General features: G+C 53.4%; 13 protein-coding genes across 13 annotated transcripts; 6 read left to right on the forward strand and 7 right to left on the reverse strand.

Annotated features, from left to right (window-relative positions):
• Positions 1–1,043: 1,043 nt before the first annotated feature.
• Positions 1,044–3,716, forward strand: BU26DRAFT_603463 (uncharacterized protein; the record flags this gene model as incomplete). Its single annotated transcript, XM_033835426.1, has 8 exons — positions 1,044–1,445; positions 1,497–1,554; positions 1,606–1,861; positions 1,937–2,304; positions 2,355–2,411; positions 2,587–2,957; positions 3,006–3,544; positions 3,592–3,716. The coding sequence occupies exons 1-8, from the start codon at positions 1,168–1,170 to the stop codon at positions 3,714–3,716; spliced, it is 2,052 nt and encodes a 683-aa protein (XP_033685962.1). The 5' UTR covers positions 1,044–1,167.
• Positions 3,717–3,780: 64 nt separating this feature from the next.
• BU26DRAFT_603464 (uncharacterized protein) lies at positions 3,781–5,095 on the reverse strand (the record flags this gene model as incomplete). The annotated part of the gene is made up of 4 exons (XM_033835427.1): positions 3,781–4,157; positions 4,283–4,411; positions 4,459–4,612; positions 4,664–5,095. 4 exons carry the CDS (start codon positions 5,093–5,095, stop codon positions 3,865–3,867), a joined length of 1,008 nt encoding a protein of 335 aa, XP_033685963.1. The 3' UTR covers positions 3,781–3,864.
• An 886-nt stretch (positions 5,096–5,981) lies between these two features.
• Positions 5,982–8,093, forward strand: BU26DRAFT_539525 (FAD-binding domain-containing protein). Its single transcript, XM_033831514.1, has 3 exons — positions 5,982–6,491; positions 6,568–6,954; positions 7,010–8,093. Exons 1-3 carry the CDS (start codon positions 6,297–6,299, stop codon positions 8,039–8,041), a joined length of 1,614 nt encoding a protein of 537 aa, XP_033685964.1. The 5' UTR covers positions 5,982–6,296; the 3' UTR covers positions 8,042–8,093.
• A 621-nt stretch (positions 8,094–8,714) lies between these two features.
• BU26DRAFT_549586 (YjgF-like protein) lies at positions 8,715–9,254 on the reverse strand (the record flags this gene model as incomplete). The annotated part of the gene is made up of 2 exons (XM_033832007.1): positions 9,069–9,254; positions 8,715–9,016 (listed from the first exon to the last, which is right to left on the reverse strand). The coding sequence occupies exons 1-2, from the start codon at positions 9,178–9,180 to the stop codon at positions 8,715–8,717; spliced, it is 414 nt and encodes a 137-aa protein (XP_033685965.1). The 5' UTR covers positions 9,181–9,254.
• Positions 9,255–9,692: 438 nt separating this feature from the next.
• Positions 9,693–10,733, forward strand: BU26DRAFT_603467 (uncharacterized protein; the record flags this gene model as incomplete). Its single annotated transcript, XM_033835428.1, has 2 exons — positions 9,693–10,156; positions 10,229–10,733. The coding sequence occupies exons 1-2, from the start codon at positions 9,723–9,725 to the stop codon at positions 10,731–10,733; spliced, it is 939 nt and encodes a 312-aa protein (XP_033685966.1). The 5' UTR covers positions 9,693–9,722.
• A 1,087-nt stretch (positions 10,734–11,820) lies between these two features.
• On the forward strand, positions 11,821–12,401 carry BU26DRAFT_517719 (uncharacterized protein). Its single transcript, XM_033828640.1, has 3 exons — positions 11,821–11,876; positions 11,927–11,979; positions 12,037–12,401. Exon 3 carries the CDS (start codon positions 12,078–12,080, stop codon positions 12,330–12,332), a length of 255 nt encoding a protein of 84 aa, XP_033685967.1. The 5' UTR covers positions 11,821–11,876; positions 11,927–11,979; positions 12,037–12,077; the 3' UTR covers positions 12,333–12,401.
• A 940-nt stretch (positions 12,402–13,341) lies between these two features.
• Positions 13,342–14,181, reverse strand: BU26DRAFT_517720 (uncharacterized protein; the record flags this gene model as incomplete). Its single annotated transcript, XM_033828641.1, has 2 exons — positions 13,666–14,181; positions 13,342–13,610 (listed from the first exon to the last, which is right to left on the reverse strand). Coding segments are annotated over exons 1-2 (430 nt in total), but the record flags the coding sequence as incomplete, so codon positions are not given.
• Positions 14,182–14,527: 346 nt separating this feature from the next.
• Positions 14,528–15,149, forward strand: BU26DRAFT_517721 (uncharacterized protein). Its single transcript, XM_033828642.1, has one exon. The coding sequence runs from the start codon at positions 14,882–14,884 to the stop codon at positions 15,101–15,103; it is 222 nt and encodes a 73-aa protein (XP_033685969.1). The 5' UTR covers positions 14,528–14,881; the 3' UTR covers positions 15,104–15,149.
• A 1,918-nt stretch (positions 15,150–17,067) lies between these two features.
• On the reverse strand, positions 17,068–18,932 carry BU26DRAFT_603470 (uncharacterized protein). The gene has a single exon (XM_033835429.1). It carries the CDS (start codon positions 18,655–18,657, stop codon positions 17,092–17,094), a length of 1,566 nt encoding a protein of 521 aa, XP_033685970.1. The 5' UTR covers positions 18,658–18,932; the 3' UTR covers positions 17,068–17,091.
• A 262-nt stretch (positions 18,933–19,194) lies between these two features.
• BU26DRAFT_454025 (glycoside hydrolase family 3 protein) lies at positions 19,195–22,216 on the reverse strand. The gene is made up of 3 exons (XM_033824848.1): positions 21,689–22,216; positions 21,519–21,617; positions 19,195–21,473 (listed from the first exon to the last, which is right to left on the reverse strand). Exons 1-3 carry the CDS (start codon positions 21,795–21,797, stop codon positions 19,306–19,308), a joined length of 2,376 nt encoding a protein of 791 aa, XP_033685971.1. The 5' UTR covers positions 21,798–22,216; the 3' UTR covers positions 19,195–19,305.
• A 628-nt stretch (positions 22,217–22,844) lies between these two features.
• Positions 22,845–24,915, reverse strand: BU26DRAFT_274045 (HET-domain-containing protein). The gene has a single exon (XM_033821411.1). It carries the CDS (start codon positions 24,787–24,789, stop codon positions 23,029–23,031), a length of 1,761 nt encoding a protein of 586 aa, XP_033685972.1. The 5' UTR covers positions 24,790–24,915; the 3' UTR covers positions 22,845–23,028.
• BU26DRAFT_274046 (NAD(P)-binding protein) lies at positions 24,916–26,356 on the forward strand. Its single transcript, XM_033821412.1, has 2 exons — positions 24,916–26,224; positions 26,304–26,356. The coding sequence occupies exon 1, from the start codon at positions 25,042–25,044 to the stop codon at positions 26,185–26,187; it is 1,146 nt and encodes a 381-aa protein (XP_033685973.1). The 5' UTR covers positions 24,916–25,041; the 3' UTR covers positions 26,188–26,224; positions 26,304–26,356.
• On the reverse strand, positions 26,214–27,594 carry BU26DRAFT_503566 (uncharacterized protein; the record flags this gene model as incomplete). Its single annotated transcript, XM_033826704.1, has 3 exons — positions 26,214–26,938; positions 26,994–27,459; positions 27,517–27,594. 3 exons carry the CDS (start codon positions 27,592–27,594, stop codon positions 26,214–26,216), a joined length of 1,269 nt encoding a protein of 422 aa, XP_033685974.1.
• Positions 27,595–27,817: the final 223 nt, after the last annotated feature.

Here is a 27,817-nt window from a genome sequence, read left to right on the forward strand (position 1 = left end):
ATGAATGGACGGTTTTAAATCAAAAACGCAGCAAAATAATCACAATTATCAAGAGGATGACTTCTAATATACTTTGTCTACGTCCCAGCAATTGATCCGCCTGCAGAGACTTTTGGCAAAATCGGCCATCTGTCATCTTCAAGTCCTCCACAACTGTCCTTTCCATATTATGACTATATCAACGAGTGAAGGGGATGAGGGACCAGAGCATCTTAGGGTGATACAGACATACTAGGTGGATCGGGTTCCGAAACGGCCATTGCAAAGCTAACAGTCATCCGCACTACAAAGACACGTCTCTGAATCTGTGTCGGTGGATTGGCTCTCTAAAGTACTCCTTCTTATCCTTCTCATTCCACGTTCCATCATGTGGCTTGCTCGATGGCTGTTACAGGATCGAGATCCCTTAGCGTTGTTCTCGTGCTAGAGGCACAGGCGGCGTACATGGACGGCTAGACGCACAGAGTTCATTACTCAACAGCACCTGATCAGCGATGATTTGTACATGAGAGTAACGTGTTGAGCTATCTATGGCTGCTGCATCGTTGCAGGATTTGGGCAAGAATACGCAGGACAGGAGGAGCGTCTGGAGCGCAAGTATCAGTTGCGAATCCTGTATGCGAGGATCCTCAGCCGAAAGGTCAATGCGCCAATCTTGACCGAAAGAAGTTGATTTGTGAGAGTTGGAAATGACAGCTTACCGTGCCAGTGGAGGTCTGGTGGTGACTGCACGCTAGGCCGGCTCAAGTTAGTGCATTGCACTAGTCTCGTCGCCTACTGGTGGACTCTTCGTACGTGCTTCGTCGTCTCTATCATCGACTCCGCTCTCACGACCATCGCCACAGTAAAGGTACTCCTCTTGCCAATATTGTGCTAGAATTCCGGTACAAATGTCTTCGCAATGGCCGAGGCGTCGCGGGATGCGGGCTTTCGCGCCGCGTGCACCCCGCTCTTCCCTCCTGGGAGCGCCGCCCTACGCCTCAGCCCTCTGAGCCGACAGAACCGGCAATCTCTAATACCAATACGCTACTGTCTCGCATTCTATGTGTCGCACCATTCCTGAGCTCCTTCCTTCGGGCATCCAGCAATTATGCGACGAGGCACGGGCTGCCCTTCTGACCCCAACATAGGTATTCCCTTTCCGATCCCTTATCCCTATGCCAACTCATGAAAGGTGTCCTTTCTTCTTTCCAGGACCGTACGTTGATAAATCCGGGTTTTCCTTATCGATCTCGAGCACGAGTGCACCAGATTTACGATTGTGTTTCTCCAGCCGCAATCATGTCTTCCGCATTTTGGCTCAAGATATTCCCCTTTGGACTTTTTGTCTCCACTTCATACTCCGTGGCTGTCGAGAATTCCTTTCAACAAAAGGCGATTGAGCCGACGGCTTCGGGCCAAATTGGTATAAATCCAGTGACGGACTTTGGGCCGTATTCTCAATAGTGAGTCTCTCTTAGCGGGCTTTTCATCATTTTCAATTCTGATAATTGCAGCATTCCCCCTATCGGCCCTCACTCTGATGTTCTCGTTGTTCAAGATGGTCAGACGCAGGTATGTACACGCTTTCTTGCCGCATGAATACCGATACTTACTCGTCCTCAGTGGAAGTGGCCTAACCCTAATTACTTCACTGAAGTCCCAGTGACTACTACAATCGATAATGAGGTCAAGACCATGATCTCCCCCGTTCAAATCTCGGCATCCAAGGCTACTGCTACCGCCGATGGCGTCAACCCCGGGGACGTAACGATAGTTATATCTCCAGCCTTGAAGATCGAGCTCGAGAATTTTGCTGTCGATGTAGCTGCTGAATGCAAGCTTGGGGCGAAAATGAAGCGTGCGAATGTCGCAGCTGCCCGTATGTGTCATCCGTTCCCATCTGCGCGTTTGCCATGCCGTCTTCCTTTTTGCGAAGCTAAAACTCCCCTCACAGCTCTTGCCGTTCTTCAGTGCGTCACTTCCCAAGCTATCAAGGCTGCTCAACCTGGAGGCCAGCTCGCCCCCGCTCTGGAAGGAGCTGGACTCGAGGAGACAGCCGCGGCTGCTGAAGTTCCTGCCAGTGTCGTTGAGTTAATCGGAGGTTTATTCGATGTCTTGGTTGCTGCCGGTCAGATCGCCAAGAACCAACTTCGACTACGATCGATATGGATTCTCTCAGTCATTCTTCAGACATATACATGGACCGGCCTCATTTTATATCTGTACCGCCTTCCGTCCCAACCGAGCGATATCGCACAAACTATAAAGCCTAGTGCGACGCCTACAGGATGCGCTCCTGGAGCGCCCACTGGGGTCAATGCGGTAAGGAGGGGCGATGTTTGAGGGGATTCAATGGCTGACATGTGTGAAAGCCAATATGCCTAGACGAAAGCTGCCAGGGTTTAACCGAATCCGGGCAATGCTCTCTGGTGAGACTCAATTTCTATTGGACTCAAAGTGCAAATTCTTTGATCAATGGAGGGGATTTCACCCTCTTTCATGGAAATAGATCCTACTAACATCTCGCCAACGCGTCATACGCGAAGCTGATTTCGTGTTGGCTGAGATGCGATGGAAAGAAGGGTTTCGGCTAACGATCTATAGGGAAAATGGGAAGGCTGCGACTGCTTAGATACTCTTGTCATTGACGGCACCGCCCAAATTGTCGACCCTGCTTGGTTCGAGCTTCAGCAAGAGATCCTAGGTGAGGTCATGTCAGCGGCGGACGAGGGTGTAGAATGCATTGTGAACGGCGGTTTCAAACTCTTCGACGGAAGCAACAGTACCGAGCCACCAGAGTATTGCGTTTGCTCAGAACTCTACCGTGTTCCGTACACCCTCGGAGCCTATTACCCCACAATACCATCCACATCCGCTCCCTGCGCATACACGACCCTCCCCGCGTCCCAGATAGCCATAACACATCTAAAGACGACGCTACCCTACGAATCGGTCACTTCTTGTCGATCGCATACGTAAGCCATTTTATCATTATTAGAGGGTCCTACTAATGTCAATTTCAGAGCCACAACAAACAATGAGGTTTACACTAGTTGCACATGCAACAATGAAAAGGGTTACAATTATCAAATACCTACGACGGATCCCACGACCACAATTACGGAGGAAGGATGCGATTACCTTGTGAGGGAGGCCGAAACTGTCAGGGCATCCATGAGTGCAAGCACGGTTCCTGCACCCACACCTACGAATAAAAACCCTCCCGCTCAGTCCGTCAACCTTGGCATACTCTACTGCTTTCCCGACCACACATCTGAAAGGGCGACTTGGTACATGTCCTCGGACACAGTAAGCAATGCCATAGAACAGGAATGCGAGAAATGGGATAGCATGGCATCACCGTGGAAGGTTGGACCAGGAGCAACCGATCAATATTCCTTCACCATCAACGTTCCCGACCCAAGCGCGGGAGGAACATCGACTAACGTTCACTTCGTTATTCGATCTTCGAAGAACGATGGCTGCCCCGTTCTCGATATCGGTGGGACCGATAAGTCGCCGCTATGCAAGGACATCTTCGCGAACAGTATTGTCAATAATTGTGAGTTACGAAGGCACACTTGGGGACATATGCTAATGGATGTAAAGGTGACCACGATCAGGACGGTGAGTCATTCAAGAAGCAAGGTGGTCGCTTCGAGCGCGATTGCTTGACGTGGAGTATCGCCAGAGGCTGCGATGTCGCTATGAACCCTGACTGCGCCTTCAACTAGTATTCCAGGGCGCTAACATGAGCGCGGTATGCATACCACGGGGACCGTAGACGCTAAAGCAGGAGTGTAATCCCCCATTTCTCTATCATCTATTCTGTCATGGTTCCTTCTTCGTCATAGTCCTTCTGCTATCGTTATCGTCTTATAATCATATGCGCGACTCATTCGACCTTTCATCCTCCTGCTTGAACGTCTTCGTTACCATGGTCCCGTTCTTCGCAAGCTCCTCCTGACTGCTATTTGTATCGTCCCAGTATGTATCCTTTCTGGCTCGACTCGCGGTGCTGACCACGCTCTTTAGCTTGATATCGTTTGAGCGCTGTGCACCAGAGCGACTGGGCGATTGCTTCACGTAGCCTTGCGCGTTGTAGGAGCCTTTTTGTGTGTTCCGGGCTTTGCGGTAGAGGGCGGCGAATGCGGGACAGCAACCGATGATAACAGCTATGATAGGTCAACACAGGACTTCAGATCCAGCGTGGAAGGCACTGAACCAATTGAGCATTCGACAACCGCCCATAGAGCTAGCTAGGAGCTGCTGGGAGTGCTGTTATTTCCGGCCTTTACACCGATTTGGACAACTCGAATTGTGGCGAAGAGGATGCAGACAAGGCCAGTGCAGAAGAGAATGATCACGCTGATCTTCTGGGAGCGTGGCATCTGAAGGTTCGAAACGAGCCGGATCGGGAGAAACATGACTGTGGCGATGAGCGAGAGCGTACGGAAAGGGGCGAAATGTGCGTACTCATGAAGTCCGAAACCACATCAACGGCGTAGGCGTAGTACAGACTAGCGATTTGCGCCCGCACATCTCTCGGCGTCGTACACTCCCCCGGCGAAAACCAAGCATGAAAGCTATGGCACGACGTAAAGTTCGAAACGACGCAGCCGATCAACGACTGTACGCAAGATCAGTTCATCCTCTAAAACCCACGCCATCTCCTACTCACCAAAACGCAGAACCCAAACACCGCCCACCACAGCTTCATGTACACGCTACTCAGTCCCAGCATCAACCGTCGATACAGCGTCAGCAAGCTGAACTTCACCGTCCAAAGCACCAGCCAGAACATCATCGTGTTGGCAAAGAAGATCTTGATGATGAACAGCGAGTCGTCCAGCAGCGTCGCGTACGGCGGGCTCGCCCCGCTCATCACCCCCGAGATGCGGAACATCGCTGGCGTGACTACGATGTACATGACGGCCATGGCGATGTAGAACGCGAAGGCGAGGTACATGAGGTAGTCCTCCGCGACCAGTTTCTTCGGCCGAGTTGTCTGGATGCCGATGCGCACCAGCGCAAACAGCGATGTCAGTGCGATCATCGCATAGCTGGTGGACAGCAGCTGCTGCTTCGTAACGTAGTTCTGAGTCGAGGACATGTTTGTCAAGGAAAGTAGTCGCAAAAACAAAACAAGCCAACGGGCAACGATCGTCAGATTGAGCACTGCTGTTTCTACACTCCACGACTAGGCCGGCAGTCTATATCCTATCGCTGGCTGGGACTGATCCCGCTCCCGTTCCAGCGACATTGTTGGAATGAGTACCTGGGGCGATCACTCGCTTGACAAGACAATCCGCCTCGGGATCCAAAACCATTTCTTGCACGGTTGAAGGAGTTTCGTGTTAATGCAATGCAGACATGTGGACATGGGTGTTGGGCGCTCTCGAGGCGCACTTCGGTAATGCGAGTGAGAAAATGCGGACGGAGGTTTTGTATACGATATGGTACCTGCATCAAACTTGCTCATCAAAAGCCTCATCAAAAGACGCATCTGACGGTCTGCGAAACTTTCTCTTCTACAAGCCACCTCGTGTGCTTCGCATATCATCTCCCCCATCACGGTTTTCAACTCCCACACGTGAACGTGCCATCCCGCGCTCCCAACGGCTGGACGGGACGGTACGGCCAGGGAGCTAATCACAGCTGCTGGTTCGGGCCTAGGCCAAGGGGCGCTCTGTGCCGCGTCGCCGGGGTTCTCTTCCTAGCCCTGCCTAGCCTCACGCTTCCTTTTTCTATTGGTTCGTATTTTCGCTGTGTTCCCGCGTGCTGGGACGGTAAGGCGCGGACCTGTCAACCTTAAAGTAAGGTGGTACGGAAGAGGGGCGCGAGAAAGCCATTTCTTCCATATGGGCGCATGGTGCCGCTGCAGGTGGACTGGTACAAGACGACAAGAGCGCCACACCGCGCAGAACCAAAGCATAACGGCGGGATACTGAAGAAGTTGTGTCGCGAGGCTCAAACGACGTTTCGCCACGAGGGGTGGACAATTCCTCGTCAACGGATCTCTACAGGACAACACTTACTCGGGGAATATCGCCAGCTTCGAAGCGACACCGGAAGGCGCGGTGCCTGGTGCGCCCCCAATCGTTAGGGGCGTAATCTGCACATGTCAAAAGCGTCCCTTGTCCCGCGCTGTTGGGTCCTGCATCCTGCAATTCTTCTCACACGCCCGGGATCTTCCGTCACGATTGCGTCTTGCAGCATCGTCAACGCCCAACCTTGATTGCTGCTGCTCCTGCATCCTCTCGTTCCTTCCATTTCCTTCTACGTTGGGGTTGGTGCTTTAGCCGGCCGGGAAAATGCTGCGCGTCGCTTCGTTTGTCTCGTTCTTTTTGCTCGGGGTGGGAGTGCCACACGTGTGGGCGCAAAGTACCTTCGAGCCGACCGACTTCAACGTTACGGAGGCGCTGCTTGATAACGGCGTCAATGTATCAGCCATCCCGGCATTGGAGGGCTTGGTGACAAGGTCGTCGCCAAGCGCGTGCTCGATTGCCGTAAGTTTGTCGCACCAGTTCAAGCCCTCTCCAATACTTTCTTATTCTAAGTGCTAACGACTGTTCTCGCGTTTAGTGTTCTTCTTTGAAGTTCCTCTTCGGCAGCAGTAATGTCATCATCCAGGGTGCCTCGGGGTATGACTCCTTCACCGACTCGTACTGGTCGGTGCAGCAGGCGAGCGTGGACCCATATTGCATCTTCAAGCCCTCCAAGGCTTTGGATGTTTCGACGCTCGTGCTGATATCGAGACTTACGCAATGTCCGTTTGCGGTGAGGAGTGGCGGGCATGCGGCGTTCGCGGGGTCGTCGAGCATTCAGGGAGGCATTACGGTTGCGCTGGAGAAGATGAAGGGTCTGACGCTGTCTTCGGATAAGAAGGTTGCTGCTATCCGGCCTGGTAACCTATGGTATGATGTGTATACCCAGCTTGAGTCGCAGAACCTTGCCGTGATCGGTGGTCGGGTAAGTCCACTGTGTTCTCCTGCCATATGAAGTCCTTCCACTCATCTGAACACAGGTATCTGCTATCGGTGTGGGTGGTTTAACCCTAGGAGGCGGTATCTCCTTCTTTTCCAACATCTACGGTTGGGCCTGCGACAATGTCGCTAGCTTCGAAGTCGTTAGCGCGTCTGGCCTCGTCATCACCGCCTCGCCCACCTCCTTCTCAGACCTGTACTGGGCGCTCCGTGGCGGCGGCAACAACTTCGGCATCGTCACCAAGTTCAACCTGCAGACCATCTCGCAGGGCCAAATGTGGGGCGGTGGCCGCTTGCACCTCGAGACCGAATTCCCCGCCGTCATCGACGCCTTCCACAACCTCGGTATTAATGCTGCTCAGGATCCCAATGCCGCGCAAATCCTCTCTTTTGCATACGCCCAGGGCACGAAGTTCGCTTCCGCAGATCTTCAGTACGCGAAGCCTGTCGCCGATGCTCCTATCCTGGCGGAGTACATGGCTATTCCCGCCATCCAGGACACCACCAAAGTACGCAGCCTCGCAGACCTCACCGTCCAATTCAATGCCAGCAACCCCAACGGCCTGCGCGAAACGTACTGGGCCGTAACCTACAAGCTGGACAAAGACTTCACCACCTTCGTCAAGGACGTGTTCTTCGAGGAGATCGCCGCCATCGCCGACGCCGCGTCTCTCATCCCCGCTGCCACCCTGCAAGTCATCACCTCACCCATGCTCGAAAACATGGCCAAGAAGGGCGGCAACCCCCTCGGCATCACCACCGCGGACGGGCCCCTCCTCATTCTCAACCTGAACATGATGTGGGCGAACGCCGCGGACGACACGCGCATCTTGAAGGCAAACTCTAACATCGTAAAGCGCACGGTCGCTGAAGCCGAGAGCAGGGGCCTCGCCGTGGACTACATCTACATGAACTACGCCAGCCAGTTCCAGGCTGTGGTGCCGAGCTACGGCGCGACGAACCAGGCGAAGCTGAAGAGCATTGCGAAGAAGTACGATCCGACGGGCGTGTTTCAGGAGCTGCAGCCCGGGTACTTTAAGTTGGATGGCGCGCCGAATCCGAATATGCCTTGAGGGATCGAGAAGGCTTGAACGCTCCTTGTACATATATGAGTATATACATAGGATTTAATAAGTAATACGTACATATATACAGCAGTGAAAGCTTATGTGTGAAGCGTTCCGTTTCTCTGTCGCATAGAGCGCTCTAATCGCCGCGGATGGGCGTTTGGTCGGTACGTCCGTGGGGTTGCTGTGAGCTGTGTCTCGTTTCTTCTTTACGAAGAGGCATTCGAATAGGGGTTCGAGATGGAATTTTGCCACAAATAAAGTCCACAGGACAAAGGTACGATCAGATCATCGCGTCGACGGTCACCGTAACCCCCTTTGTGTCTGTCAGGCATAGCGGAAGATTTGCGTCAAGGTGATCGTCGGGAAGAGTAACGTAAAGCGATATAGGTTCTGGAGACAGATACTTTGAGGTTCGTGAAGGGGAACCTAGAAGCTTAAGGCGTTGCGGTACAGCTCCTGGAGTGAGACAGGCTAGCCAATCAAGACGCCTCTAGTCCTGACGCCATAGAGGAAACCCTGGGATGGGTGTGAAAATAAATTTCTCGATGTCTTTCGACTTATTGGGATTTTGGGCGTACAATACCTGTCCGTTACGCCCTGTTACAGCGGATGCTGCCCCTGGCATCCCACTGTACCGGGCTAATCGTCTAAGGAAGCAACATATGTTGCCTGCATATTATCCCAGATGCGCCTCCGCTTCGATCTCAATCCGCATTTCTTTATACAACCCCCTAACCCCCACAAACGTTAAGAGCGGACCATGCTTCGGGCAATACTCCTTCAAGTTCCGCACCACATGGCCCGCGATCTCATCAAAGCTCATTCCGTCTCTTAGCACAACATACATGCGCGTCTTGTAGACTTGGTCCCAGCCTTTGCCACCAGCTTGCTGGAGTGCGTGTTCCACGTTGCCGAAGGCTTGATCGACTTCGGCTCCGATATCTGAGGGGAATTCTTCGGTTATGCGGTCCCATCCGCCTAAGTAGCTTAATATGAAGTCGCTGGTTGGGGAAGGGAGACAGGCATTCACCTTGACCGGAGATTTCAATGCGGTTATCGATTTGGACGGCCTGGCTGTAGTTGACTTCTTTCTTGGAGCGTTCGCCGAAGCCGGGGTAGTTGAAGTACTGAAGATGAGACATGGTGTCTAATGAAGCACTTCGAGTTCAAGATGACTGGGATGAGCAGGAAATGAATCGATATAGGAATGTTGCGTTCCGTGTTACCTCGACGTATGAAGTGGTCACGCTCGCCATCTTATATGGCATTGGGCCTCGCTCTTTTTGTAGAGTGCCTTCTGTGTGCGGTGAGAGAGAGCCAAGTTGCCATTGGTAAGCTTTACAAGAGCCCGCCCGCCCGCGGAGTGTGTGGAGTAAGCAGGATTTACGCCCAGGTGTCTTCAACCATTTTCATTCCTCTCCCACCCTCTTTATCTCTCCTTCATCCTAGTCGACGAATCAACCTTATACGAGATGTTGCTGCCTTGCGCGATGATCCTCAGCTCGCTAGGCATCTCTTTTTGGAGTGACGGAGCCTACACCGGTGCTGCGCCACGACGATTTCCCCTTTGATGCCTAACGCTTCCATCTTCAGACTAAACATTTCATTCAGCCAGTACAACACTTACAACATTGCTATCACTTTCTCCGGCACGCTCAATTGTTGTTTTGACAGTTTTCTCAGCATGCCCGATCTGCTCGAACTGCTTCGGTCCATTCGCGGTCTCATTTGCTTCTGCAACACTTCAAGACGCCCGTTGAAAGTTCATGGAGGCAGGCACGTATCGAATATCCCTCAATGGCCACACCCAAGGAAACTGCCGATCACGCCTCCCTCGGCCACGAAGGTCGACGCCGACATTAGGTTCGTTAAGCAGCAAGGCTGGTTCTTCACGGAGATTCCCCTCGAAATTAGGCGGCGAATATATGATTTTGCTTTAGGCGAAGAAGTAATTCTTTTGAGTATTCCAGACCAAGATCTGCAGGTCCAGAGATGCTTGGAGCCGGATAGATCCATGTGCCTGAAAGAGTTGGGGGAAGAAACGACCCAAAAAGGAGAAGGGAGTGCAGACAGCAAGCTTCGTATTTCAGTGGCGTTACTGTGTTCGTGCAGACAGGTGTAAGTTGAAGACTCAAATCTTTTAGCTTTTTGCCATGCCCACCTCGGACTCGTCCACTTACACAAACCTAGATATTGCGAGGCTATCGAATCACTCTACGCCAGCAACACGTTTCTGATATCCGACGTAGACGTGCTACGCTTCAGCATTCCGAAGGCTTTGCTCTACCTCCCCAATTTCGTCTTCCCACACCGGCTCCGCCAAATACGTTCTCTCTGCATCCACTGGTGCATTTACCCCGCCTATAAGCTGGGCAGAAACTATTTAAGCATGGACCATAGACGTATTCTCCAAGTATCTACAACGTGGAAAGACTGCTGGAAGGTCCTTTCGTACATGGAAGGGTTGCATGAGCTGTATATCAGCTTTGCGTGCTCGGAGGATGAGAAGGTCAGATGGCTGGCTATGGAAGCACGGCTCTTGGACGGCGTTAAGGAGGTTACGGTAAAGAAGAGTTTTGTTATTGTGCTGCCTTTTGAGGAGAGTAATCTGGGTCTGGACGTCGGCCAGTCGAGGTGCGAGCTACGAGTGCCCTATGGCTCGAGTGGCTTTCTCAGTTATCAGCAGGCTAGCTGAACAACGTCGAGAAGGGAGATTTCATTATGCGCATAGCAATCACCTTATATCTCCTCCTTGTGGCATGGTCTTCAGGCTGAGTTCAAGAGCAAGCGAGGTGGTTTGCCGGAAGCGACCGAAAGATCAGCTGGGTACGCCACAGCCTTTCCAACGCATGTCAGACCGGCATGGCATGGAGCCCCATCTCCACACACATTGGAGGTATGGGTCTCTGGAAACAATACAATGCGGGCGCGTCCCGCCAGCCGTGTCTGTACTACAAACGTAACGCTTGTAATGGAAACGAGTCCGCAAATATTTCGATCAGAGCAGTTCAGCCTTGCGGACAAACGCAGCAAAAGGAAGCACCAGAGTCACGCTCACTTCAGCCTCGCTGGACCTATGCTCACGCCATACTCAACGATCACCAGCATATTTCTTCGCGAGCCTCCAGGAATGAGAGCCTATTGCATTTCCATTGTGTAGCGCCCGACAAGCTCTCATCCATGTCCCCACTTCTTACATGCATGGTCCTCCTCCTACACACCGGCTACATCAAAGCCGGTATGCCGGCGGACCCCTCCGAACTCCCCGTCTCCATCAAGTATGACAGCGACTACCAAGCTCTTTCCATTTGCATAAACCAGTGCCTGTGGGACATCTACTATGATGACACGGCCTTGCTTGGGGTGTGGCTCCCGTCTAGAGCCATTGATTGTAGGTGTTGCTCGCACAACGCAGACTCTTCTATCCCAAATGTATCGGTCGTCTGTTCTGGTGGAGAACAGGCGTGATGGAGGGCAGAAAGTTGGAGTCGCGCTCTAGCTTTTCGACATGCATGTGATATCCCATTTTCACTTCCCTGGGTGCAGTTATTGATTCGCTCGACCTCGTCATAAAGAAGATGCGAGCATACTACATATACAGTACCAGCAAAAAAGACGCTATATTTCTAAATCCGCAGCCATTTCACTTCCCTGGCGCACGGGCACTAGGTAAAAGCGCCGTAGCAAGCCGAATGCAGCCGAAAGTTCAGCTTTGCCGTAAATACGTATTTGAACTGCATCCGCCGCACCATACACTCACATTGTTCGTTCCGACTTTACCTCTCCAGCAATCACCAAAGGACGTTCTCCTCCACAGCACCTGCACAGCGTATCAACGGTAAGCGCATGCCTTTTATGCAGACTTTGGGAAGTCTAATGGCTCTGCAGCACGCCCAGCCTCCGTCTAGCCGATACTGATTCCGCGGCGTAAAGACCTCAATGTGAGTAACTCCATTTAGTAGATTACATGGATGCAGAACTGATCGGTTTGCATCCAGACGTACCAAACTTGCTCGCCCTCCGGTACTGCCTCCACAACATGTCAACCCAGGACAAAGTCACGTACCTCCGCAAGGAGAACGCCCGTCTCACATGCGAGGTCTCTAGGTGGCACAAGAAGTCCACCAAGGTCAGGAACCAGATGAGGAAGCTCCTCGGAATTCGATCGAGCGCCGACGCTAGCGCCGACGAGAAGCTCCGCGAGGAGAACAAGATTTTGAGCCAGCAGCTGAGCGAGTCCATGCGGGAGATTCAGGAGCTTAGCAAGCGCATCGACAAGAACTGCAAGGACTGAGAGGAGCTGTTGAGGAGCGGGATTACTATGGCGTAAGGCCTGCGGATCCAGTGATTATGTTGGGGTCCGTTTTCATACGATGCAACGATTAGTTGCGGAATCATGGGATATATGGTGCACTCGGCGATAGGGGCTTACTTCAGTCCCTCAATACCACATAAACTATGGAATGAAGCTTCGTGCTGAACATAAATTGCCTCGAAACAGGTGATGTGATCACTGACGACGAGATAGAGAGCGTGGAACCCTCTACTCTCTATGATCCTATAGTGAATAAGCTTTATATCAGCGTATTCAGGGCCAACACGTTCGTCTTTTAGGGAAATACGTTATATCGGCGAAAGAGAGAACCCACGTATAAGCGTGCGTCCTGTCAGCGTACATAATACGCTTAATACAGAGCAGTTAGTGGATGTCTACTTTTTTGTGTTTCCATTGCCCGTGGTTCTGTGATACCCTGTTCTCTTCTCTTAATATTGGCGTCTTTTGAGTCCTTTTGTGCGTAGGCGTAGTCAGCATAACCTCTATAGGTTGGTGACTTAAAACGAGAGAAATCAATCAATCAATCCATTGTCGCGACTGGCCCTCAATGTCTGACTTGACTATCACGGGCCTGCAGGCAGCGGATAGCACGAATGAGAGCACGTCTGCCGGTTGGATACAAGGAACGGATTTCGTAAGCTCTCATGAGTGTAGAAACTACCCATCCATCATATTCATTTAACGATGATGCTGTTTCGAACGTTTGTGATCAGAGACATTCACTACCGCGCATGCCGGATTTCAGCTTCCCGAACCGCAAATGTATTGTTCTGCATCCTGCTGTGCATATGCCACATCATGCTGTGACTATTCCATGTAGAACATCAGTTCAGGTCGACGCCCTCGTTGCTCCCTTGCACCCTTGTTCAGCATCAGACCGGTAGTTTGACTCCGCCTTCCTGTTCATCATCCTCATCGTTCCCGCCACCTTCGCTCTTACCAATCTCCTTCTCTTCATGCTTTGCTGGCTTCGCTGGCTTCAACTTGATGTACGGGGTGAGATAGCGGTAGCCATCGCCTTCGTGAGCGAACGTGCAGTTGGGGTACTTGCAGGTCCCCTTGTTAAAGTGCTTGCACATAACCCGCTCGCACTTTGAACCCTTTGACCTAATTATGCACTGTTCGCAGGGACTTCCGGTGTCACACGTTCGGTTGTTGACATAGCACTTGCTGCATGGGGCAACCTTCGGAACTCTCTCACGCTTCTGCTTCTTGGGTGTAGGCTCGATATCAGATCTGTCCCAAGTGTAAGTAAGCGGAAACGAGCAGTTGATCGAGAAAATGCACATACCCAAGCTCGGCGGCGTCTCGCTTATGCCGGCCCACTTCGTCAGTAGAGGCCTTCCCCGACATGCTCTCCGTAACTGTAGCCTTCGCGATGTGCATCCATGCCGTCCTCTGCATCTTGCTCGACTCTGCGAATCCTTTTGCGCGTGAGACCTCCTTTGACAACTCCAACACAGTGCCTTGAAGATGCTTCTCTTTCTTAGCCTTCTCCTCTAGCTGGAGCTTCAGCTGCGCGTTTTCCTGGTGACCATTCTTGTATTCCAAGTCAAACACCTGCTCGCGATGTTGCGGTGGGCGATTAGGAGTCATGTACTGTACATAGACTCCAAATGCTATAAATCCTCTAAAAGCTTGCCTATCTTTCCGGATACAGCTCCATCAGGCTGATTACGGTTCGTAAGATCCTTGCGAGCACCCTACCCACAGTTCAATATCCGAATCAGCGCATTCGAGCCCGCTGTTACCCTTCTTGTCAGCCTCGCTCCTTTTGCTTATGCTTTTGAATGGATCGTCTATGTAGAGCTGTTTGCTAGAGAGATAAGGCGCGAGAACTCGATGAACACCCTAGTCATGGCTGCTGCCTATGGCGCTGAGCCCTGAGACGGTGGGCCCATAATTTCGCGTCTCCGCGTCTGGGTAGGTCATGACGTCATAATGTGCGCAGAGGAACAAATGTTCACTCTCTGCGAGCCGCAAAACTCTGCCCGATGACCGGAGCTCGTCCCGCGACTTCACCGTCACGCGCCTTCTGACGTTGGGTAAGCGAGGCGCACGGGCCTTAACCCCCACGCGCCACCTGCCTATATAAACCTGCCTCCCCCCTCCTCCTGTCCCTTTTCTTCTCCACCCCGCCCGAGAATGAGACTCTACTGTCGCCACATAGCGATAAGTACTCGACTCGGTATCCATTACTTGAGGAGCGGTATGTGGGTGTTATGATATCGTTGCATCACCTCGCCGTCTGTCAGAGCTTGCTCCCAACCGCCATTTCCCGTACTCGACCATCCGGAATTACCACGCTGTCCGATGACCAACCATAGCTTTCGGACACCACAGACGATTTCTGAGGGTTCGCCCTTCTTGTCCTACGGGGGTTGCGTATAATCCTCAGTCATGAGTTCTTCTGGACCGATATCGGCGGGCAAGCCTACAGACCTGGATACGATCGATTTCCAATCTTGCGCCCGGCTTGTGTGGGTATATCCTGCACATCTCGCATGATGGCTTCATTTCGGAGAAGATCGCTCGGTCCAGTTGAGGATGATGTTCCCTCCCCTCCGCACACGCCTTGTTCTGCTTCGGTGAGCAGTGTTTTCTTTGTCGCCGGGTCGTTCGTCGCGCCCTTGTGGCTAGCGAGGGCGGCTCCGGTGTCTTGGATTGCGCGAATGAGACGGTGCGAGTTGGCACACAGGTTATGGGCTCAACAAAGATACCGCTACTGATGTAGCCGGGTCTGTTCCGAACCTGCGATGCTATGACTGGAGACCTGTCCGAGCTGGTGCCTAAAGGAACCGGGCCTGGCTATACCCTCACGGGTGGCCCAGCCGGACATCTCGAAGGTTAGGGAGTGCATGCCCGCTATTTCATGCACACATATTTTTCTTTTTCATCAGGCCCGCACCCGACGGGGCGGACTTGAGGAAGGAGCAGCGTATATTTTGTTTCTATCACAAGACCTAGGGAGCTGGAGCTGCGCGTCATTACGTGACTTTTGACATTCACTTTCTGCAAGCTCTGGCATTATACTGCGGCATCGAGCTAGCACTCATTCGCGTCACCTAGCCAAGACCTTCGGCATGGTCTTACAACTCGAAGTCCAGAGTTTCGCCTCGTTCAAATGGATATTCTTTAACTGTCCAGCTGCATTAACATCCCATTTCTCCTGTCACCTGCGAACCTTACCTTCCTCTCAGACACATCCAAACTGTTGCTACAGTGGCAGGGAGACCTATCCCTATACCAACATCGAGCGCGATCTTATCCGTGGTCCCAGGGTGGCCATCACCGCCATCACCGCCATCACCGCCGCCAGCTTCCGTCGAACTAGCTGACGGAGCGGATTCTTCGGACTGACTGGTCTGCGATGGGAGGGTGTGCTGTACTGCCCTCGATCCACCAGGTCTGATTCATACGTTAATGCGTCATTTAGGGCAAGCGAAGGTCAAGACTACTCCACACGTACCTCTGCTAGTAGTAATGCCTTCCTAGTTTACCGGCACCGAGCCGAATTCCCCGCCCATCGCTTCCGCACAATATGCATCATACAGCGACGTGCCACTCGCGATATCCTCAGGCGCCGGCGTCGCGCATAAATAATCCACACAAGCAGTGATGAATTCGTATGCTGGCGATGCAGCTTGTGGTGGCACGCACTAGCAGCCGTTGAGCCATGGAGGTGTGCAGTTCAGATGATATCCTAGGTTTCCTGCTAACGGTCCATCGATTCTCCCTTGCTCGACAAAGACGCGATATTTCGGGACGCGAGACAGGAGCTTGGGAGAGAACGACAAGCGTCTGGAAGAGATGAAAGGCCACATTACGCTGTTCTATGGAAACTACGCAATGGATGGGGACAATAAGAGTTAGTCGCCAAATCGGTGGGACCAAATTTATTCCTGCTTTACCGTATGTTCCGAGCGCTTGCATTGCAGGCAACTAAGTTCGCGTGACTCCATCACTCACTACCCCACATATGTAGGTCTCAAGGGCGAGGAGCATCATTAGAGCGACCCATTAGCATATCTTGCCATCAAGGCTGATGGAAGACGCAACGCTCAGGCTGGAGGTATTCAAGAAATTTAGCAAAGAACGATATTATACTAGACAAGGGCCTGCCTAGATACGGGGCTCCCCCTATATTGTATAACTGGAGCAAGTGTCAAATACCTAAGTGGAAAAGCCCTTATGTGGTCACGTGACTGTTGTCTTCACTCTCAGCCTCTGTTCCAACAAATGGTGGTACCAGTGTGCATCACGATGCGCAATCTTTTAGTTGGGGAGCTTCTAAATGGAGCCTGGCGTTTCAGTTAAGCTTAGGCTAAAGGACTTTAATACACTTAGCAGAAGAGAAATGCATGATCTATAAAGCATCGGAGATGGACGGGGTCACTGATCCATTTGCGGACCTGTAGTTCTCTAGCAAGGCTTCCCATAAGCCGAAGTGTCCCGAGAAAAGAGAAAAGCAAAGAAAGATCTCCCCAGGACCCAGGCAATTGCCCCGCCCTATGACCGACACCAACGCCACTAAATTCCTAACACAAAATCCATAGTGAGAGCCGCAACGCCTCGCCTCTACCCACCCCTCCACCTGGCTATATTGACATCCACAGGGAGGCCCGCGAAGGCCTCAACCCGCAGACGTCTCAAGCCGCGATGAAGGGGGGGGATGGCGGATAGCGGCGCGCAAGCTGCTCACTCACCCCCCTTCCCCTCAACCCGTCTTCGCCCTCTTACTCGGCGGCGTATCATGGGGATCCGTCGCCCGGCCCTTCCTCTTCAAGCCCTTGCCCACGCGGTCGTGACTCAAATTCTGGAATCCGTCGCCCTCGTGTGCCCGATTGCACTTCCTCTTCGTGCAGGTGCCGCGTGAAAAGTTCTCGCAGACAGGGCGCTCGCAGTGCCATCCGTTGACGGCGCAGTTGGTACAGGGTTCCCCACCGTCACAGCTTTCGTTCCACCAGTAGAGGTGGCAATTCTCGCAGACCGCGCCCTGGTACTTCGCGGTGTGCTGGCTAGAGGTGGATGTGGAGGGAGCGACGCTCGTGGACGGAGTCTGCTGGCGCTGTTGTCGGGAGACTGAGGGCTGCGATGCCGGGTGGACTTGTGTGCCGTAAGGCTGGAGTTGGGGGAGTGGGAATGGCGGAAGTGGAGTATCCTTGGGAAGGGAGACGGATGGTATCGAGTCTTGAGCGCCGAAGGAGACGTTGGAGTTGGAGCTCTTTTCCTGCGTCATGGGCGGCAGGTTCTTTACGAAGTCCCACATCTCCTCGTCGAGTAGTGGTTGGGCCTCATCTTGTGGTCCCTGCCAGGTCTGAGTCGGGGTCGTACGCTGAGGGACATCAGGGTGAGCTGTGCGCTGCTGATTCTGGGTCGGCTGCACCCGGGGGGTGATCATAGGCTGAAGGGCCGTAGGATGAGCTGTACGCTGTTGGATCGTAGCCTGAGCAAGCCCCGGTGTCGGCGTCAGGGATGGGGTTCGAGCTGGCGGCGGCATCGGCTGTGACCGCGACTGTATGATGGCCTGAAGGGCACCTTGCGGGGTATTACCGATGCCTGGGGCGGCTGCCTGTTGCTGTAACTGCCGCTTGAGGGACTCCATCTCCTTTTTGTACGCCTCTGCCTTCTCGTTGGCTTTCTGCTCCGCCTTCCTTGCGTCTTCGGCTTCTTTCTGTGCGGAAACGAGCTTGTTGCTGTTTTCCTGGAGCCGTTTCTGTAACTCTTCCCCGACCTTTTCCTTGAGACCGGTCTTATAGGCCTCCAGTTTTTGAAGCTCCTCGTCCCATTTAGCCCTATACTTCTTCATCGCTTCGTCATGCTGGTGCGTCACAGTTTCCACCTCCTGCGTCTTCTCTTGCAACTGCTCTTGTGCGTCGTTCAGCTCCTGCGTCTTCTCTTGCAATTTCTGCTGTACGTCGTCCAACGCCGTCATGTGCTCGCCCAAGAGCTTCGTCGCCTCGTCAATCTCTCGACTCCGCTGCTCAAGCTTCTCTTCCTGTTGCTTGATAGTCCCGTACATTGTGAGGATATCCTGGGCCCACTCTCTTTCGAAGTGTACTAGGGTGAATTCCAAGTTCCTGACAGTTCTCTGATAGTATCGCTTCTCGGCTGCCTCTTGCTGCAACTGCGTCCAGCGGTCTTGAGCGCGCTGGATGGCCCCATCGAGCCGCTTCTCGAGTGTCTTCTCGTACTCATTGGTGTTGTCGGCGGTCTGGGTCGTAGCAGAGGCGGTCGTAGCCGTTGTGGAAAGAGAGTCTGAGGTTTTTGAGGTGTCAGACATGATGAGTGCTGGAGATAGGATAGAATTGCGAGCTCGAGACGGTGCGAAGCTGTGGATGAGGATTCGATTGCCGGTTGCTTTGCACGCTGTGAGTCGAGCTGTTGTGGGCTGGGCAGCGGTTGTCGGGGCACTCAGGTGAAAGGGTTGAGGCGACTCGTGGCGGTCGCGGGTCAGGCAATGCTCTCCAGCGCGCGTCACCTTGAAGACGGTGCGATGCAGGAAGTTGACGAAGGTGCTGATTGCACTCCTGTGCTGGAGCTGAGGAGGGTGGGACGAGGTAGAAGCAGAGGATGGGAGTGTGTGGGTGAGAAAGGAAGTCGCGCGACTGTTGTGGGTGGGTCCGTGGCACACGGGAGATTGAAGTGAAAGAACACAACGTCCAAAACGGCGGCCCAATTAGCGCCTCCACTCCTAAGGTGAGCTGCGCAGGTTCTGACTTCACCGCCCGCCCTGTCAAGCACAGAGTGTCTGCCCTGAAGCACTTTGATGAGTAAGGTGGCGTTGAACTTGCGGGAAGGGGGAAGAGGACAGTGGTATGACTGAGAGAGGTTGAATGGCATTAAGGTATCCAGCATCGCGTCTTCTCTTCTGTCCCCGTTTCGATACTAACGACATGCGTGTCAGAGTGCATACCCACATACTCAGGCCTTATACTGTGATCTGCCCATTAAGTTTCAAATCCCGCGAGCTGAATCCGACGTCCACACCTATCGCGCTAGATGGCAGACGCCAAGCCTGCGCAGCCGTATCCCAGTAGCTAAGATCGCGGCGCATGAGCGAGAACTCCACGGACGCCGTCTCCCCAACGCCCAACGATACTTTGTCGAATCCTCGTAGGTTTCTCACCGTGTCGTCTCCCGCTTCGCTAGGAAAGGAGAGATATAGTTGCGGAACAGTCGCACCGTCCACAGTCCCGGTATTCTTGACGGTCGCAGACACAGTGGCTAATACCTGCCACAGCTCTTCGTTGCCGCCGGGAATGATCTTCGCCGTCGTGCTCGGCGTACGGGTGGAGTTGGCGGCACTCACATGGACTTGCAGGTCCGAAAGCTCGAATGTGGTGTAGCTCAAGCCGAAGCCAAATTCATACGCGACGCTCTTGTTCTGTGCATCGAACTCCTTGTAGTCGATTATATTGCCCTCGGTGAAGTCAGCCTGCCATGCGAGGGGATCCGTAGATTCCGCGAGCTCAGTGCTGTTGACAAGGTTCTTCGCGTAGTCGCTCTCTTGGTTCGCGATGGTATACGGGAGCTTGCCGGACGGATTCATGTCGCCCCACAGGATATCCACGATCGAGTTGCCAGTCTCTTGGCCCGGCATGTGGGCGGCGAGAATAGCAGTAACGTTAGCGTTGTCCTTCCACGGGAGGACGTTGGGTGCTGCACCATGCAGGACTACCACCGTGTTGGGGCAAACAGCGGCAGCGTTCTCCACCACAACGGTCGAGTTCCATTCTGCGATGAGTGTGGCTCGGTCGTCACCCTCGCTGGCCCAGGACTTTAGGAAGATGATACATACGTCAGGTGGGGTCGGGGCGAGGGAGGATAGACCGCTATTACTGATAGCATAGTTGTCGGTCATGTACTGCACAAGCGCACCGTAGGACTGACCGCGCGCTTTGATGGCATCTAGTGGCGGAACGACGTACGTGAATCGCCCGGTGCCGGAGCCGCCACCAACGGCCAAAGTTCCAATGTCGTAGTTGCCGGAAGAGAGACCGTTCGAGAGAGACAGCGTGTACTGACCCTGTGTGAAGTCCGCAGCATCGTTTCCAAAGACGCCAATATTCATGGGCTCCTTGAGCGGGAGCGTATTGTTCATGTTCTTCAAGAGAACTGTGCCCGCAGCGCCGAGCTCACGGATGAGCTTCGCGTGTTCGTCCCTAACATCAACCAGAGGACCAAGAGTGAACTGGTGTACGTAGTTCGCCAGCGGGAAGAATCCGAGCGGCTGCGTAGAGCGATCTACGGATGGGTATCCAGCATCCTGTCCGAGATGATAGTAAGGGGTCATGATACGGAGGATCATGTCATCCACACGCTCAATGGAAAGAGAACCATTGTTTACGGCGATGGTGATGTTCTCGCCGAAGTACGATGGAGACGCCGACGTAAAAGCGATTCCTCCCGGCATGTCCATATCCAGACCAGCCTCGATTGCCGCGACACCAACGTGAGTGGCGCCCCAATCCGACATGACATATCCTTGGAAGCCTAGTTCATCCTTGAGCAGGCCATTTAGCGTTTTACTATTTTGGCATCCATAGGAACCATTGATGCGATTGTAAGAGCACATGATCGAAGCGGATCCACCGTGGAGGGCGTTTGCAAACGGCCAGAGGTACGTCTCGTGCATGGTCTTGTCATCGATGTTTGACGAAATAGCCTCCACGGTCGTGCCGTCAACCGTGGTTGGGTTCCGCTGAATCTCTTGCTCGTTGCCGATGTAGTGCTTCGTGCATGCTTGCACACCAGCAGACTGCATGCCGATAACAGTTTCTTCGACAAGTGTGCCAGAGAGATATGAGTCCGGCGAGAAACCTTCCCAGTTCCGGCCGCCGAAAGGCGATCGTCCGAGCGGCCCTACGACAGGTCCTAGAGCGACGTGCGCGCCTTTGCCTTTGAACTCCTCGCCCATGAAGACCCCGCGCTGGTGCACAAGATCGCGGTCCCAGGAGGCAGCCGCAGAAAGTCCGGCAGGGAAAACGCTGGCGTACACTGCTTGGCGTATGGCGAGAGGCCCATCCTGTAGGCAGAGGCCTGTGAAGTTGAGGCGCGGTATCGGTGCGATGTTACCGACGCAAGGACCAGGCGTACCTACCAATGTGAGCAAGGTAGAAAAGGACGAGGCGGGGAGCGTACCAGTCACCATGTCTGCCTTCTCCTCGAGCGACAATTGCGCTACAAAGGCTCTTGCCTTCTCCAATGCCTCCTCCCATCCTCCAGCGCCGGTGATGTTTGCTGTGCGAAGAGTCAGCGTTGGATGCGGCCTGGAAGGCTTGGTCAAAGGACGTGAAAATAAGGTTGCTTACGCGAAGGGTACACAGGCGGGCTCGTCTCGTATTGCGAGTGCTTAATTCCAAACTGGGCAACTGAGGCTGTCGCCAACGCCAGCCACGCGAAAGCCGTTGACTGCAACATGTTCGGATTCACCAGAGTATGGTTGCGCGCGTATCGACGCGTCCATGACCATCTATCGCGCGGACTTTATACGTTCGGGCCTCTCCCTTGCGCCTCGGTGCCGTTCAACGGTTCGTTCATCTTGGAAAATACCTCCTCACATATTACCCCGATGATCGTGCCGCTTGCAGGACACCAGCACTAACGTCCCTTCTATTTTCCATGGCGCCGGAGCGGAATCGCCCACTATTCGGGCTGAGTCTCCTCGAACCAATACTCGGCAGTTGCAGAGAGGATTCGCGGTTGTGACGTCGTCGGAAGCCTTGCGGGGCGCGGGCGAGAAAGAGGAGATGGTGTACTTGGCGGCATCGCGAACATGGCGCCGTCCCGTCCCTAGTCTCAAGGATGTCACGATGTTGCGGACGGTTGTGCCAGGAGAGGTTTGGTGTTGGAAGGTCTGGAATGCGGGGATGTGGAGGGAAAATGCCGGCGTCGGCACAATGTCGGTCTCGAGTCACCCCAGATCGTCCTGGCCAATCGGTCATGGCACGAATGGAGATCATGAGCCGTTTGCACGGCGGTATTAATATGGGAGATCTTCGGAGGAGGATGGTCTTTCAGCATCACGAGTGCACAAGTTTTGCTTGACGAGATATTAGAAACGAGTCATGCAAAGATCAGGCCAACGAAATCACAAATTAAGATCAGGCCAGCAAAATCACCAATTGCTCTAGGCGTAGGAAGACTTTTCCTCTTGCCTTTGTTCTATTCTCCTAGTCGAGAGGCAACGAGGAGTAAATCTGACGGAAGCATCGTTGCAGTCGCGGGTGTGCGCAGCTTTTCTAAGCGGCTTGTGGTAACTAAGAATGAGAAGGGACATTAGAGAATACCCAATGGATCCGAAAGCTGTAATGAGCACGTGATCCAATACCAGGGCGCACGGGTCGATGGTAAACGTTCCGGGGTTATGATGCAGGCTGCTTACTAGAGTTCGATGCAGTCCTTTCCTCCGCTAAGAATTATTTTTTTTCCGGCTTAGGGGGAACGCTTAGACCATGTGAGTCGTATGTCGGATCAGCACACCCGCTACCATGGCGGTTCCCGAGTCTGGCGCAGATCGAAGAGGTTTGCAGGGCGTCTGGAGTGGGCGGAGCGTTCGATCGAGGAATGCGATAAGTGTCTCCATTTTTAGGATGGAAGCAAGGAATGGGTCTAGATGGCGATTTGATCTAGACGTCTTGATTTCTCCGCGTCAACGACCCTTCAGCAAACCATCAACCAAGACCTGAAGCGCAACACTATCTCCACATAATCCACCTCTTATACTGACATTCACACCTAGTCCACTGTCCCCAATCACAAAGATGTCATGCTTCATATCGTGCTTGAGCAGCGGGTCACGCGTGGCTTCAGGCACCATCCGCTGGATGACAGAACGCCATCTAGCATGGTCCACGCTAGGATCCGGCCAATTGTGCTCCACGGCTTTACACCAGTAATGCTTGCTGCTGCGGTCAAAGCCCACCACGACCTGGAAGTTCGTCGAATAGCCATATGACGAGGACTGCCCTCGAAGAAATAGCACTCCATAACACTGTTTACTTGTTTCTGGAATGCACAGTTCGTGCTTTTCCTGATTCCAATTCTCGGGCGGGAAAGCGCCCGTGATGCGCACCGGCGGTATCGAGCGATCCGTAACCCGCCGTTGGACATGGAAACACCGCATCTCTGGCGTGTAAAAGTCGTGTAGGATGGAGACCTTCTGTCGCACGTAGATGATCCGCAGCTGCCCGGTTGGCCAGTTATCGATCGGTACCAGAGTGCCCGCATCCACGCGCGCGTACTGATTTGCGTCGTCCAGCCGTTTGAGGTGAATGGCGAGTCGCTGGTTCATGTGGTTGCTACACCGTATCATGGCCAGGAAGCGAGACTTGTCCCTTGGAACGGCTAGGAATTCGAGTTGTACGCCGAGCCCGATGGGCGTTGAATGGATAGGGAAGGTCGAAGGATTGCTTTCTCGCTCAATGGACCCACAGTCTCTGAATTCGAGAGGTGAGCGCGCGAGGAGGCCCCGGTAAATGGACTTCTCGGAGTTCACGGCTCGCCATGCGAAAAGTGAATAATCGTCCGTGGTCTTCAGGATTTCTTCTTGGAGCCGGATAAATGCCTTTTCGCCTTCGCCGTAGAGCATTGGCATTTGGATGTCGAAGATTCCCAGAAGGCAGTACGCCATGTCTTCTATTCGAGTCGTCTGTCGATAGCAGGCCCACGACATTCTTTCTGCGAGTGATACCTCGCTCAGGTCGCCGTTCTCGAGCACGAAGATGGGGATTCCAGTAGCGTTCGATAATTCCTCTATGAATTCGCCTTTGTCACCCATCAAAGTCCAATCCTGGTAGTAAAAACGTACGGAAGAAGGTGCGACGAGCTCTTGTAGGGTCCAGCCTCTGGTAATCCAGCGACACTTGGTGAATGCGTTACTCGCTACTTCGGATGTGGCTTGCGTATCAAAGATGGCCGATTCTGGCGGTATGTCGTTCAGGTACACCAGGCAAACTGCCGATTCGTTGTACCAGCGAAACATAGAGTTGATGGCTTCCTGCAGCTCAGCACTGGACGTCTTATCGATGCAACACGTATCGCACCATAGCCACCGGTAGCCCAGCTCTTTAGCTGTCCTGGCCGAATTCACAATCTTCGCATACCCGTACCTGCCCATGAGCGCTTCATCGGAAATGTCCGGAAGGCCAGTGCCAGGATTCCAGGTCCCTTTGACAAGCATTTCCATAGCGGCAAGCACGACTGTCGCGCTACCATCTAGGTGCCCGTTTATGGTGGCTTGACTGTCCTGGGTCTCAGGCATTGATCGCACGGCCCGTACTCTGTTGATCCAGGTGAGCTCCTGAAACGTAACCTCGTCGGCGCCCCAGGTGTGCGAAAGGATGGCGTATTCCGGGACATCTCTCTCGCCAAACGTTTTAATCTCAATCGTATCAACATCGATAAGTCGCATTGCATTGCTGTGGTTGGAATGGGATTTCGTGGTAGGTGGAGGAGTGGAACGAAAGCTCTCGCCGTGGCGGAGGGCGGCTGTGGCTGTGGAGGCGGGGTAGAAGGAGCTAAGCCGCTTTGAGCGTAAGTGGCGCGCCTTGCATCCTTCCTCTCCAGGGCTGGAAAACACAACAGTCTCCACGAAGATGTTGTAGAGCGTTATTTGACATCAATGAGATATTTGGATAGCGGACCCCCGTAGGATAAGGAGGCCATGGCAAGCACTGCTCCACACACGGTCCTCGTCGTTGGCGGTGCCGGCTTCGTAGGCTACCACCTTGTCTCCCACTTCATCGCGCACGCCACCTTCGCCGAAGTCTTCGTACTCAGTCGCAGCGCGTCTTCTAGCAAGAACCGCGTCGAAGGCGCGGCCTATCTGTCCAGCGACATCACAAACCTTGCTTCCATCGAAAGGATTCTTGACCATGTTAAACCCGACGTCATCATCCACGCCGCATCGCCATCGCCGGTAACCGGGACCGCGAAAGAGTACCACGCTGTCAACATCGTCGGAACCCAGAATTTGTTGAAATACGCGAAACAGTCGAATTACGTGCGCGCATTCATCTACACGAGTAGTTCCACGCTCGCCAAAGGCGCCGTCCACATCGATACGGACGAGACATGCGCGCTCGCGAACACTGACCCCAAGGCGCCGGCATACGCGCGCTCGAAAGCAGATGCTGAGATCATGGTTCTACACGCGAACTATCCCAAAACGGCTGACGAGAAGACTTGGGCGGGCCATTTAGCCACAGCTGCGCTTCGCTTCCCTATCATCTACGGCACGCGCGATACGACCTCTATCCCAGGGTGTCTCAACGCACTCGCTAAAGGCCAGACGACCACAACACTCGGCGACGGAATAAATCTCTGGTCCTTCTGCAGTGCCTCGAACTGCGCTGTCTCACATGCGCTACTTGCTTCTGCGCTGCTCGAAACTTCTCCGAGGCCAGCCGCGAAACGAGTCGACGGAGAAGCCTTCAACATCAATGACGGAACTCCCTACGCTTTCTGGGGCTTTGCGCGACTGTGTTGGAAGCGCGCTGGTGGCGACCCGAGTCTAGTGTCTGAGATGACGCATCTACCAAGCTGGTTTGCGCTCGCGTTGGCGACAGTATTGGAGTGGGTGTACTGGATCTTTACGCTGGGAATGAAGAGACCGTATACGCTGGGGAGGCAGCAGGTGGAGTATGCGTGCTTTGAGCATACATATAGTATCGAGAAAGTGAGGCAGCGGCTGGGTTTCGAACCGAAGGTTGATTTTGAGGTTGAGCTGAAGAAGGCTGTGGAATGGTGCTTGGAAGAGGGAGGGTGGAGGGCGCAGTTGAAAGGCGTGAAGGGTGTCAAGGTGGACTAAAAACACTCATACTGCCAGGTTTCCAATCAGTTTCCCGGCTCACTGCTCTCACTCACCCTCCACTTTTCGTCCATCCAGCTCGGGCTCCCCAACCGTCCCCAATCCCCTTTCTCTAGATCCTTCTCGTAAGTGACTTCCACCACGACCTCCCTCGTCCTGAGCACGCTTTCTTTCCTCGCGAGGTCGCACCTCTTGTGTCCAGTGTCGGCAGTCACATATGTCCGGAGACCTGGTAATGCATCTTCAGGTGCTGTAACGTTTACGTTATGTAACTGCTCTTCGCTCTCGGTCCTCCGGCTCCTACGACGGGTGAGGGCCCCAGGAGTCCATCTACGGCGTGCTTTATCGGGTTGCGCTTGGGATTGGGAATGATTGAAGATACTTCGGAAGGTAGTTGTGGATACCGCGAGGATGCAGGCCTCGATGTAGGTGAGGAAGGCTTGTAGAGGCCCATCGTGGGTCTTGCCCTGGGGATTCTTGAGCTTGGCGGTGCGGATGATCGCGATTATGATCATGGAGATGGACAAGGACGTGAAGGATCCTACGGCGAGCTTTTGCCGGCGCGTGAGGTGAACGCGGTGCAATACCATGATTGGCAAAGAAACGACTAGATCAACGTAAATATATTTCCAGGGGCGGCAAAGGAGAAGTTGAGGCATACTTAGCACAAGCGTAACGCAATCCGTAGCTGTTCCAACGTCCGCAAGAGCACGGTAGAAGTCTTCTTTGCCAGGGCCAGAACAGCGCGCCACTTCGCGTCTCATTAGCAAATATTCAGTATACGCATGGCTTGCGAGCACACTCACCAGCTTCTTCCCCGAAGTATCGGCATCCGATAAACGGCGAGGCTAAGTTGTACACCCACGCCAGGCCCATACCAACGCATACCGTAACCCAATACGCCCAAGCCCTTCTGCTCTCCATTCTATCCATGAAGTCTTTGAAGAATACCAGGAACGAGAACTTGACGGCGAAGATACTCGTCCAAACTAGGCAATGGAAGATGTCTAGATGCTTTGCAGCGCTCGTAGTAACTTCGACAACCTGTGAGTATGACATGCGCCCGCTGACCCATTCGAAGGAAGAGATGGCCATCATGCTGTAAGTGTCTACCAGCATTAAATGCATGGCTGCGGTAGCTGCGATAAGACATAATACGCCGAAGAGGAGGATATAGTCGTCTAGTAAGATGGGGCAACGGCGGCGAAGTTTAAGCGCGATGCGAATGCCAGAGGAGAAAAGCGCCAGGGCGAAGAATAAGGAGGTGATGATCTGCGAAAGAATGATTAAGACGGCTAGAGCAGCAGATGGTGACGATTTCAAACTTACTATAAGTGGTATCCTTTTGATATGGGATGCTTGATCGCCCAAGTGACTCAGCTTGATGAGGAACCCCACGGTCGTCATGGTGGAGGTGATGTCACGTGCTTTCCGTGCACGATTACCAAGGTTAGGTATTCTCCAGGCTAGAAGTCTTCGAAGGTAGCCTCCTCCAAGACTCCACAAATGCAGAAACCCCAGAGAGAAAATACTGCGGGTAAGCAGTTCCTATATGACCTTCGCTGTAATGATTTGGTTCCGAGACACTCATGCAGAGGACCCTCGCGACGTGCTAGGCTGGCATATCAAG

The sequence above is a fragment of the Trematosphaeria pertusa genome (assembly GCF_010094035.1).
Source record: "Trematosphaeria pertusa strain CBS 122368 unplaced genomic scaffold BU26scaffold_5, whole genome shotgun sequence".
In the NCBI taxonomy this organism is placed as follows: domain Eukaryota; kingdom Fungi; phylum Ascomycota; class Dothideomycetes; order Pleosporales; family Trematosphaeriaceae; genus Trematosphaeria; species Trematosphaeria pertusa.

Bases quoted from the DNA above. Each gene is read 5' to 3' on its own strand.
- BU26DRAFT_274045 (XM_033821411.1), bottom strand. From the start codon at position 24,789: ATGCGACTTATCGATGTTGATACGATTGAGATTAAAACGTTTGGCGAG.
- BU26DRAFT_274046 (XM_033821412.1), top strand. From the start codon at position 25,042: ATGGCAAGCACTGCTCCACACACGGTCCTCGTCGTTGGCGGTGCCGGC.
- BU26DRAFT_603470 (XM_033835429.1), bottom strand. From the start codon at position 18,657: ATGTCTGACACCTCAAAAACCTCAGACTCTCTTTCCACAACGGCTACG.
- BU26DRAFT_454025 (XM_033824848.1), bottom strand. From the start codon at position 21,797: ATGTTGCAGTCAACGGCTTTCGCGTGGCTGGCGTTGGCGACAGCCTCA. The intron at 21,618-21,688 runs GTAAGCAACCTT...CTCTTCGCACAG, and splicing joins CCCGCCTGTGTACCCTTCGC to CAAACATCACCGGCGCTGGA. The intron at 21,474-21,518 runs GTACGCTCCCCG...TCACATTGGTAG, and splicing joins GAAGGCAGACATGGTGACTG to GTACGCCTGGTCCTTGCGTC.
- BU26DRAFT_539525 (XM_033831514.1), top strand. From the start codon at position 6,297: ATGCTGCGCGTCGCTTCGTTTGTCTCGTTCTTTTTGCTCGGGGTGGGA. The intron at 6,492-6,567 runs GTAAGTTTGTCG...TCTCGCGTTTAG, and splicing joins CAAGCGCGTGCTCGATTGCC to TGTTCTTCTTTGAAGTTCCT. The intron at 6,955-7,009 runs GTAAGTCCACTG...ATCTGAACACAG, and splicing joins TTGCCGTGATCGGTGGTCGG to GTATCTGCTATCGGTGTGGG.
- BU26DRAFT_517719 (XM_033828640.1), top strand. From the start codon at position 12,078: ATGTCAACCCAGGACAAAGTCACGTACCTCCGCAAGGAGAACGCCCGT.
- BU26DRAFT_517721 (XM_033828642.1), top strand. From the start codon at position 14,882: ATGGCTTCATTTCGGAGAAGATCGCTCGGTCCAGTTGAGGATGATGTT.